Genomic DNA, 12,683 nt, shown 5'->3' on the forward strand with positions numbered 1-12,683 from the left:
TTTTTTTTTTTTTTTTTTTTTTTTTTTTTTTTTTTTTTTTTTTTTTTTTTTTTTTTTTTTTAGGCTGGGCAAATAAGAATCAAAAATTTGAAATTGCGATGAAATGAAAAACAGAGAGCACGGCGGAATGAAAAAAAAACAGAATATTCGGTAATTAGTTCGAAAATTAGAAAATTGTTAAGCTTGTAAAGAAAAAACTACCGTACTTAGTCGATCTCTAGCCCGCTGAACCAAATCGCTGTCTTGCAGGTTTCGCTAAAAAGTTGTTTCCTACCTGAATAACTGATGATGTAGGTGGGGGAAATCTTTTAAAAAAACACACCTGCTCAAGAATGTCATTACAACAGAGTTAAAATTTGCGATCGTTCGCGATTTTACCCAGTTTTTTTTCTTTTTTTCTTTTTTTTTTTTTTTACTGCTTGAAACATTGACTATTTATTCATCACTGTGGAAACTTTATTTTTCCCTTGCAAGATCTTTATTGCTATAATTTACAAACTAGCGCTTAAGTAGATGTTAATCAAAAGTAACAGAAAGAAAAGAACGAAAAAGAAAGAGATTACAAGTTGCCAAGTGTAAATCTTAAAATTGAAATTGAAATTGAAGACGATCAAAGGTAATTGATACTGATGATAACAGTTCCCTACTTGATTTGTTTAAGTCTCGTAAAACAATTTCTCACTTACTTCTTATTGAGTCGCATAATCTTTAGGTTAATTTCTCTTTTATCATTTTTTTGCAAAGCCAGATAATTGTATATTTCGTTAAGATTAACGAGTTAGAAAAATGTTGTTACAAAAAGCTGCAATAATTTTATATGGAAACAAAATATTCTGTGTTTTTTTTTGAAAAATATAGGCTTAAAAATTATAATAATAGAAACAGCGGGGGATGAGAAGTAATTACGAGGATTGGTGTTGAGGTGCAAAAAGGCGATTAAGCAACCTAATTATTAAAGTAATCAATTTTATTTTGTTTTATTTCCCGTAAATTTACATGTTATCTCAAATAGAAGTCATTAAGTAAATAATCAGTTTTTTCCGAGTTTTGTCTCGTAGTAGCGGCTGTGCTTCGTAGCCTCCATCATAATATGAAGTTATGCTTTTTTGGCAAATAATATGCTGCTTTTATAACAGCTGTGAGTTTGCAACAGTTACTCATGACTGTTACGTCATGAGTAACTGTTGCATGATATTAGCCTATCCAAAAGTCAGTGCTATCTACGCTCATTTAGAAAATGGCACACAACGTCAATATGGAGAAAAGCCACTGTTTTGTGAAAATGAAAAGCGTTTGCGGTTTAATTTTTTAATATTTAAAAACTAACTCCAATGCTGCATTATCTGGGCTCATAAAAATTCGCAAAAACTGAGAATATGGCAGAGATTTTGATAATTTTCATCTTGGTGGAAAAATGTCGCCAAATTAAAAGCTGAAAATACTATCTAGAGCTGTATGGGGAAAGACCATTAGACAATGCCAACTTTCATCTATCAAAAGGTACCTCTAGATTGAATCAAGTTAGCATGTCTAATATACTAGTGAATTGATGTTTAATAATCGTAGTGGTAGTTACGCCACAATACTCCCCCACCTGAATTTTGTCAGGGATAGAAATCGATGAACAGATACCACTAGTTGCTGTATTTGAGAAAGACTGGGGGAACTGGATTAGGGTCACCGGGTTGCACTCACGGAAATGCTCACGGTTTCGGCACCGCTTGGCACGGTCGAGAATAAGCTCTCTGAAAACCGCAAAATTAAGAATATGGTAACCCAATCGATCTATCTACACATCTTGCTACAGCGTGCAACCCTATTACGTTGATTGAGTAGGAAAATGATGGTTCTATTCTAGTTAAGAATTTCTTTCTTATTCACTTCTATCTTCACACCGCTCTAGTATTTTTTATAAGCGGTTTTCGTTTTGAATGAAAAATTCATACTTAATTTAATGTTTATGTCTCAGAATTTTATTTAAAAATAGATTCTTGTAAATATTTAACTTTTCAACTTCTTTTTTTTATTATTGTTCTTGAAAAAGTAAAATCTATTGTTTTTTTTATATTTTATTTTACTTGCTAAGACAGTTTACCTTTCTTTACTATGCTATATATATAAAGGCTTGTGTGCTCACTATATACTAAGGCATATTGCATTCAGTTTCCAATTCAAATGCAAGAAAATTTTATATAAGGTATTTTTATTGCAGTACATTGCAAAAATTACCTTTATCGCTAAATTCAGCATTTCAGATGCGTAATTAAGAAAAAAAAAATAATTCTTTTTTACCAAATGCATAATAAAAATTCTTCACAATGAAATACATATTGCTACGCTAATAATGAACTATAATAGATTTGAGAAATGAGTTAAAGGAGAACTTTATACAGTTAAAAAAAATTGCCTCACTTGTTTGCTTTATCAGATGGAGGAGATTTTATTAAATCGTCTTTTCTCAAATAAAACATTTTATCAGAAAAAGGTGATAATTTTCAATTGGAAATATATATAAGAAATTTTTCACAAAGGAATCGATACTTTTACGCAAATAATAAATTAAGATAGATCTGAAAAAATAGACCGGAGAAAGCAATTAATACATTTAAAGTGCTTTAATTTAACCTTATTATTTTAGTCATTTCTTTGCAGTTTCAAAAGTAATAAAAGTTTCAAAAAAAAATGTTTATTTCATTCTCATACGCAGCACTTTACTTTAACCTTATTATTTTATTCATTTTCAATAAGATGAAGATTTTAATGACACTACTTCAATATTTTGAAAGTTTCAAAAATTATAAAAATTCAGAAAAAAAAGTTTTATTTAATTTTAATCCGATCAAATTTACTTTAACATTATTTTACTCAAATGCAATTTCAAAAGTGATGAAGTACAAGAACCAAGTTTTATTTTATAATTATACGACTAAAAATTTTGCCATTTCTTATAACATTACTAAATAAGATATTATATAATAGTATAAGAAAAAAAATTAATGGTAGATTCAAAATAAATAATAAGAAATACTTCACAGAAAAATCGATATTTCTACACAAATAATAATTAATTGGGGAATATCTTAGGAAATGGATCTACAAAAGCAAATTATACAATTAAAATAATTTATCCTTAGAATGCAACAGTGAACTATTTTGTTAATATGAAATATATTTCAGATGTTTTTGTAAATAGTTTTAAAAACTTAAATAAACATGTATAATAAAATTAGTTACAATTCCTTGACATAAGAGTTTCTCTGTTTCTTCAGTTTGATTAGACCAATCTAAACTTAAGTATATATAAAAGTAAAATATAATTTATATTTCAGGGCTCTAAGAGAACTTTTGCTTTTATTTGTTCTTTAGCATTTATGCTATTTTTAACCTAATTGATTTGTTTTATCCACCGTGATTGCTTGCATCTTAAAAAATATCTATAGTTGATTTATAGAGAAAATTACATTGTCAACTTTCATCATAATTAACAACACTTAAACTCGAAAAAAAGTTGTTCGCAAGTATAACACTAGTTTCCATTGCACGCATTTCAATTATAAATTTGGAGTTTATTTAAAAAAAAAACTATAACTTTAAACGCGATAAAATGATTTTATTAAAATTTAAATCAAATCAGTAAAAATAATATTTCATTTATCTATTCAATTATTTTTTTTTTTTTTTAACTAAGAAATTGAAAATAAAAAACACTTCTGAGAAAACTCCAAACAAGTCAATACAATCAATGTATCAGAATACGTCATCAGGTCAATGCCCTTCACAGTCATAAAATTTTAAAATTAAATTCCAGCTTAGAAGTTCAGATTAAAACTAAATTTGAAAGATTTAATTAAAATTATTACTAAATATTGCAAATAGAATTTTGTGTTTTAATATTTGAGTTACATGATCTTATGAAAACACAAAAACAATGAAAAAAATTGTAATAAAATAGTGAAAACAATTCTATCCCTTGCTTATAAACGCTACGCAAAAGCAATTTGGTGACAGAGCAGGTTTGACTTAAAAGTTTCCGCCAAGAATGCCAAGCGGTGCCGAAACCGTGAGCATTTCCGTGAGTGCCACCGGGTTTTGAGCTTTAACCATGAGAGCTGTATTAAGATCATGGTTGTGTGTGAGGACTCTCCTGCGTTGCTATTAGCAGTCAAGTGTGTGCAGGATCCCGTTGAGTGTAAATGAGACTGAGAAGCAACAGTGCGAGGAGGACGATGGCGCAGTCGCAAGTCAGCTATTGAATGCGAACCATACATAGAAGTAGTCGTGATCATATCACGTCCGGGTCACCAATGTGGGGAAAGACCATTAGACAATGCAACCTTTATCGATCAAAAGGTACCCTAAGCTTAAATCAAGTTAGCATGTCTTATATGCTAGTTAATTGATGTTTAATAAACGTAGTGGTAGTTACGCCACAGCTACATTTCCATGTCACATAATACCTTTGATAGTGTGTTTCTATCCATCAATGAAGAATATAAAACATTTTTCACTCTCACATTTGAATTCTGACATTTCCTTTTTAATATGAGGACATTCAATAAACTTAATACATTTTGGTTTGATCTCATTTGATTACAAATCAGCAAAATTATTTCAATCTTTTTAGTAGAGAGTGAACTGGTTTTAGATAAAAAAAAAAAACTTAAGCTGTTTTTCGAAGACTCTGGTAGGCGCATAAAAAGTGAATAAAATGCTATTTTTATAACTGCTGTAAGTTTGTAACAGTTACTCATGACTGCTAAGTCAAATTCAGCCAGTCTTTTACCAGTGCCCTCCATGTTTATTCTGAAAATGGAGCAAAACATCAATATGGAGAAAACCCACTGTTTCCAGAAAATGAAAAGCGTGTGTGGTCCAATTTTTTAATATTTAAAAAAATTCTCTATAGCTGCTTTATCTGGGCTGAAATTTACGAAAAGGGAAAATAAGTCATTGTTTTTAATAATTTTCATCTGGGTAGGAGAATATAGCCGAATTGGAGATTTTTAAAAAAGTTTAATAACTTTTAAAACCATAGCTTTGTTTCACTTAAACTGACTTTTTTTATTTTCCTTGGTGACAGAGCTTTGATAAACAGCGTTACTCATAAATGGTTCTTCACATAATAGAAAGAAATTTTGGTCCAGTAGCTTAAACTGGATACTTTGTCTAATTTTAGCAATTACGCCGTTTCAGCAAGAGGGAAAAATTAAAGAGGTTGCGACTGTTTCATGAAACTGATAGAGTTTTTAAAAAGTTTTAATTTCACTCTAATACTAAGAATTAAGTTAGTTGCAGAACCTAGATATATTGCTTTTAATTTACAAATATATTTTGGTAAATCGGAATGAGCAAAAACAATTTGATTTTTCAATCATCCTCTGCCATTAAATTTCATTTCTTATGACCCACTCTTGTTTTTCAAGTATAGAGAAAGGTATACATGTAAATTGGATACTTAAAGTTATATTAATTCATACTGTGTATTTTAATAAGCAATGTTATAAAAATCTATATAAATCAAATTGTAAAATTGGCTACCATTTTAGTTTTTTTTTTTTTTTTAATCATCAGCTTTCACAGTATTTATATTTTCGATTATCTTAAAAGTTATAAGAAAATTAAGAATTTATAAATACTTTGTTAATAAAAAGTTATAATAAAAATTTCAAGATATATTTTTGAAAATGGTACTAAAAAAATTTATGCAAAATTCTTGCATAAAATTATAAAGGAATGTTTTAGGCAAATTATGAATACTTATTTTTTTTTAATTTCATAAGAAAAGTTTCTGTAAATCATTATAATGATGCTACTTCTTTAAGTCACGATTCTGAAACTTTAACATCCAAAAATTAAATTTGTAGCAATGATTAATTCAATATAAATGATTAATTCAACATAAATTTTGGTCACATCTATTAAAGTTTCTATAGAGTGTTAAAATATTAATATAAGAGGTAAAAGAAATGATAAAATTTCTGCTTTATATTTACAAAGTAAAGCCCCTTAAAGAACGATTTGAAAATATGAGACCGATATTTTATCCCAACGCTAGGTTGTCCGACAGCTTCATTGCCCGACTATGTTTGCCCGGTAGGTACGTTTGCTAAACAGATCATTTTCCTGGCAGATATGGTTGTCCGATAGCTCATTTTCCGTAACAGATACGTTATCCTGGTAGGGTCGTTTCCCCAACAACTCATTTGCTTGAAGAAAAAAAATTACGAAAACCTTGACTGGTTGACAGACATAATTGATCAGATTAATCATTGATTTTTGCAAAATACCATACCCTGTTGCAAATTAAGGTTGTTGTTGTTAATTTACGTCGCACTAGAGCTGCACAATGGGCTATTGGCGACGGTCTGGGAAGCATCCCGGAGTATGATCCGAAGACATGCCATCACAATTTTGATCCTCTGCGGAGGGGATGGCACCCCCGCTTCGGTAGCCCGACGACCTGCGCGCGAAGTCGAGCACTTTACGGTAGCACAGTTTAACGAGGACCAATACCGCACACCCTCGGTCCCTACGCAGACTGATCCAAGTGGGTCACCCACCCGCACACTGACCGCAGCCAGTGATGCTTGACTTCGGTGATCTGATGAGAACCGTGTCTTAACGATCAGTCCACTGCGGGACTGCAAATTAAGGAAAAAACCATTATCTCAATGTCTATGTAGAGAGCCTGTTTGCATCGTAGTGTTTGCATTTCAAATGGTAGTAGTTCGTAGTTTGCATTTCAAATGGATGCCAACATCGCCAACAAAACTACCACAGTCTTCTTTTCACAGTTGCACAGTCTTCTTTTTGATTGCTTTCTTAAATCGCGTGAAATGAGGAAGCAAAACTTAGTGAATAAAAACTACTGTATTTTGTTTACCGTAAAATTAGAGAGTTGCATCATGTATAAACAATACTTTCTGTTCACATTTAAAGAAATGGATGAAAGAATAATAAAAATTGCTTCTTGCAGAATATTTTCTAATACAACGAAACAAAAGTAATACTTTTTATCTTACATTTGATTTGTTAAGGGCATGCCCGCATAAGACGCACCACTTTTAATAGTCCAATCAAATTCAATGATTTAAGCTACGACATGTAGTTGTTTCTTCTTCAGGAACGGATATTCAGCTTATTAATCGAAATGTATCTCCAAGGCTAGGATTTCAGTAAGACTACGAAACTATAATATTTTTTGTTTAATAATTCTATGATACATATCGCGAAATATATCACGAATTAAATTTCTGTCTGACATGCTTAACTTTTAAAAGTTATTGTACTGTTTTGAAAGCATGTTTAATATAATTTGATTACAAAATAAAACGGTACTATATGCAGTCACAGATGCTTACTTAAATCCTATACCGTAATAGTCTTTTTTAAACGCGCAACGGAGTATTATCTACGCTCTCTAGTACAGTCTACGCTCTCTTGTATACAGCCCTCCATTACAGCCACCTTCCCATTGTAACAACTGATGCATTATATAATACTTTCTTATCCCACGCCTATTATAACGTGCGTAGTAGACAGTTCATTTTGATATGGCAATCAAAATTTACTAATTTGATTCAACAAATATTTATAACTTACCGCTCTTATTAAACGTGAAATATCGTTAAATCCTTTTGAATGAAGGAAAAATGATGCAGCTCTTAGATTTTCATACTGAGTAGTAGTAATCTAAAATCAAAATAGTAATAGAACAGTATAATTGCAATGAATAAGTCTTATTAACAATAGCGAGACGATACGATAAAGAAAAATAACCAAAAAACTTTCCTCATTTTCCTAGCATGCCAAACCTGTCTAGAAAAACGTATCTGTAGGGAATATAATTACCGGGAAAATGCTCATGTCGAGAAAATTAAATTGTCAGACAAATGTACAGTGCGCACAAAAAATAATAATAAACGGATCTCCCTAAATAACTTTTAATCTAATGATCGGATCTTCACGTTTTAGGGCTCAATACAAATTTTTTATATAATTTTAAATGCAATTTCAAATGACAAAATGCAAAATTTGAACAAAATTGGTCGATAAATCAATTCAAGTTTTGAATTAATCGTATTTTTAAAATTTGATTTCTCAGGAACTATTCGACGAATTTCTCCCAAATTTCATACTTTGCTATTAAAAAATACATTCTTTTAAAGGGTGTGAAAATTTGCATACCTTACAATTTAAAATGTTTTCCACTATTGAATTAAATTTTAAGAAATAATAAATCAAATTAAAAATTACTAAAAGTTATATTTCGAATGGCATTATCTTTGAAAAAACGAATTTTATAATGGCATGCAAAAGCTTTGCAAATTCGCTTAAAAAATTGTCGAGGTATCGTGAAATATGCAAAATGTAAAATTAACTTTGAGGAGGTCCGAACTTTGGATTGCTCTCCTAATAAAACTATTGGGATCATATTTCATCCTATATTATGAGGGTCTGTTTGCGTCTGATTTCTGTAACTATAAATATAGCTAATTAAAAAAATATCACTAATTAATTAGCATGTTTTCTTTGAGAGCAGCACATATTGCCAGAATTGAAGATCAATTAGCGTTTCCCAGGGCGCACCACGAGGGGGTTGATCTACGTTGCATATATTAGAAAAAGGCTCCTAAAAGAAGTGCTGACTCTAAGTGGGGATGTTGTAGAACAACCCTGAACTTGATTTTTAATTCCTATATTCTGCCACTATTCACTTACTGTTCCGAAACTCTGGCGTTAGCAAGTAAACAGGTTATTGATTCCCTAGACAGATTCCAAAGATATCGAAAGCGCTTTTGATATCCACTCGACATTTAAAAATAAATCAGTTAAGGCAATAATTTTACGAGAAAAGATCGTAAGACTACCAGATTATCTTGCCTTGTGAAATAACCCTTTGTCATCATCTACAAGGACACGAAATAAGTTTCCTTTAGAGTGTCTTCGAAATAAAGCAACTGGGACTGACAAATAAACAACTGGGACTGATTTGTGGGAAGGAAAATCTCATCAAGTCACAATGTCCAACTAAAGGAAGAAAGTACGTGGTTAACAAACCTGCCAAATGAGATTCCTAAGAAAGAAAGAAATGACTTAATACTAAAAGCTGTAGCTTTAGATGCTATACAGGGACTGTACCCAGATGGCTACACGTGTTTACAGACATGGCGACTGACTGTATTAATGCTGGGGTCTCCTGTGTAGGCTATTCTCTTTCAACGCTCCTGTAAGAAGGTATAAAACAGCCTATGATGCTGAGATCTCAGTAATTCAAATTGCCTTGTCACAGTTAAAACGTCAAATTTAAAAATTTTCAAGGGCCGTCAAACTATCAGATTCTATGGCTGCTCTCCTGACCATTGCTTCATCTGAGGCTCCGACGTCAGCTGATATTTTAAATATTCGCTTAGCTCTTGATGATTTAATTGAAAACCATGAAAAGGTTGCATTTCGCTGGGTGACGCCGCACTGTGGACTCCAGGGAAATGAAACAACTGATTCCCTGTCCAAAAAGGCAACAAAAATTGCTCAAATAGCGGATAAACCAAGTTCTAATGTTATTGTTTGAATTTCTGTCTACAGTTGTCTTTTAATCTACCATTAGAAATAAAATAAAAAAAGAAATAAGCATATAGCAAAAAAAGAAATTAGTCCTTCTTGAACCATTAAGATTGAATCTTAAAGTTCCGATCATTAGACCAAAAGTTATTTAGGGTGGTCACTTTCATTTTGAGCACTATACATGACGGGAAAATGAGTATGACAGAAAAGCGTACCTGTCGCGCAAATGTCCGGAACCGAAAAGTATTTTATATCTAGACACTTAAATTCATAGAGTTGAATAATGCGATTTAATTTTTTATTATTATATTATTATTTCAGCTGGACAATATTGGTACAACAACGTAAATAAACCTATGTCTCTACCACCACCTATCAATTGGAAGGGTAAGGACTTTATCAGCAAAGAAGGCTTAAATTCTCAACTAGAGAAAGGTAATCAAATATGAAATTTAATTAATAAATCCCGGTTTATTTAAGTGCTTATTTCTTTTAAAGGCAACACGTTTTCAACTACATGTATTTAAATGAATAAGGTTTTTAAATTATTATTTTTAAGAGACAGTTTTAACGCATTACGCACCGGTGTCCCCTTAAAATATTCTTTTTCTGACTCTCAAATTACAAGTAAAAGTATATTTCGATATTTTTTAATTATAAGAAAAACAGTCAAATAATTTCTAAAAATATTTGTTAGATTATCGGAAATATATTTGTACTAAAGTATGAAATACAAAAAAAGTAATTTGAAATATTTTTTCATTCATATGCAAAATTTTATCAATAGCTGATTTTGTAAATCAAAGAAATTTCAATGTTGAATAACTATTTCTATTAGATCTAAGGAACTGTTTTTCTTAAATCTAAATAACTGTTGCTCATAGATCTAAATAACTGTTTATCGTAGATCTAAATAACTGCTTCTCTTAGATCTAAATAACTGTATCTCTTAGATTGAAAATTTTTATTGCATTTATGCAGACTGGGTTTTGCAAATTTAGTTTCTGATTCTATAAGACTAAAATTTAAACCTCATTCATATTCAAAAATTTCTAATTAATTGATTTCGCAAATTGAATAAATTTCAATGATAAATAGCTGCTTCTCTTGGATCTAAATACCTTCAAATAAGTGCAAATTTGAAAAGTTACTGTTTGGAAGTGAGAAAAAAAAAACAGACTTAGAAAAAAGCAAATTTTTTTCCATAAATTTAGTTTCCGAATCTATTTGAATAAATTTTAAACTTTATCATTTTACTAGGTTACCATTCAATTTCGTTTACTAACTTCTTTTTGGAATTGTTATAGTGCCTATGGTTTCTATGAAAACTTTATCGATGCTTTTCGTAAAATATATTATTCAACAATAAATACGAAAAGTTAATTATAAATATTACTTTAATTTCCAATAGCTATTTTGTTTTCCTAATTTTAATTGCATGCATTCTCGGAAGGCATTTTTACATAAAATTTATAATAATTATTATCAGGGACCGCGGAACAGGGGAGGGCAGAGGGGCTTGAGACCCTTATATTTGTTAATGAAGGGATTCAGCCCCCTCCAAGATAACAATTTTTCACTCAATAATTATGTAATTAAATTTACAATAAGAATAATAAATATTTTTTTGTGTCTGAATTCTAAAAAAAATGTCTATTTCAAGCAATCTTGAATATTTCCTTGGTGAAAACTGTTACCAAATCATCTCTTACTCATCTTTTACTTACAAAATATACGTCCCTATTGTTGACCGATGGGAAAAAGTATCGGTTTCTAATGTCACAGAGAGCAAACTAAAAATACAGTGAAACAGAATAAATAAAAAATATATATATACTGTTAAATTAGAGATAAATAATTTACAGATGAACAATTTCTTTCATTCATTTTATTTTAATTTTAAAACAATTTGAATCATGAAGTTAAAATTGCAAGTGTGAATTATTGATTGCCATTTTGTGAAGTTCAGATGATTCGGACCCACATACCAAAAAGAAAAAAAAAACACGAAGAAAATTAAGAAAAGCAATAAGTGTTATATACTGCGCATAAGCTGCGAGTAAATAGAATTCATAAAATAAGTTCAAAAGGTGGAGAAAATATGGAAAAAATTACAAAACAATGAAAAAAGGGGAAAAAGGGAAATAATAATAAAAATTAAAATAATAAGAACCCGGAAAACAAAAAAATAAAAAAAAAAGGAAAAAAACTAATGGAAATCCGGAATTTAATTAATTTTTTCCGTTTTTTGGAAGATTTTTATTTTTCAAGATTTTTATTTTTATTATTATTTCACTTTTTCCCCTTTTTTCATTGTTCTGTAATTTTTTCCATATTTTCTCTACATTTTGTACTTATTTTATGACTTCTATTTACTTGAAGCTTATGCGCAATAAATGAAACTTATTGTTTTTCTTAACTTTCTTCGTGTTTTCTTGTATTTATTTATCTTGTTTTATATACATATATATATATTATATCACAACCCTTCCTGCTTAGGTGCTTACGTAATATCTAAACGACCTCAAAATACAATTGTAAAACTACTTCTTTCTAAAAATATCACAAAATCTTACATTTTATGAATACTTTTTTAATTTTGCAATGTTTCAAATTTAATTCATTTTTCAACTTTTTATAATACAAACAGTTTCTAAATAGCTTTTATTTTCATTAGTTTTTCCGTTATATCTATGCTTTAAAATGTTGGGAATTTTGATTTAATGGGTTAACCGAATTTTCACGTAGTTTATTGAATCTATTAATCTAAATTTAAAGTAACTTAATAAACAATGTTTAATTCGCGATCGCAACGAACTATAGGGGGCGTTGTTGTATGAGACGCTTACCTGCGATTTCCATATGAACCGTCATTCAGTTACTCTGGAGACGTCGTTAATGTAGCGTGTAGCATTGCAACGTTCCTTCTTTAATGTGGCTTATTAAATTTAAAAAAGAAAAATGCTTGATCTTCTTTCTTGTACAACCGAAAACAAAATGGTATCTCTTTTTATTAGAGAAGGAATATCCAAAACACATCGGAAAAATATTTGTACATTAACAGAAAAAAATATGTATATTCTTATAAGAGTTAAAACCTAATGCCCGAGAAATAGTAT

The 12,683-nt window shown here is 30.1% G+C and overlaps 1 protein-coding gene across 1 annotated transcript in view; it reads left to right on the forward strand.

Moving 5' to 3' along the window:
* LOC107445147 (uncharacterized) overlaps window positions 1–12,683 on the forward strand; it is a 21,336-nt gene that overhangs the window by 7,544 nt on the left and 1,109 nt on the right. Inside the window, exon 5 of the mRNA XM_016059486.3 lies at window positions 9,886–9,999. Within this exon, the coding sequence (XP_015914972.2) occupies window positions 9,886–9,999 (114 nt within the window). The remainder of the gene's footprint in view (window positions 1–9,885; window positions 10,000–12,683) is intronic.

Source organism: Parasteatoda tepidariorum, chromosome 4, assembly GCF_043381705.1.
Source record: "Parasteatoda tepidariorum isolate YZ-2023 chromosome 4, CAS_Ptep_4.0, whole genome shotgun sequence".
Taxonomy (NCBI): Eukaryota; Metazoa; Arthropoda; class Arachnida; order Araneae; family Theridiidae; genus Parasteatoda; species Parasteatoda tepidariorum.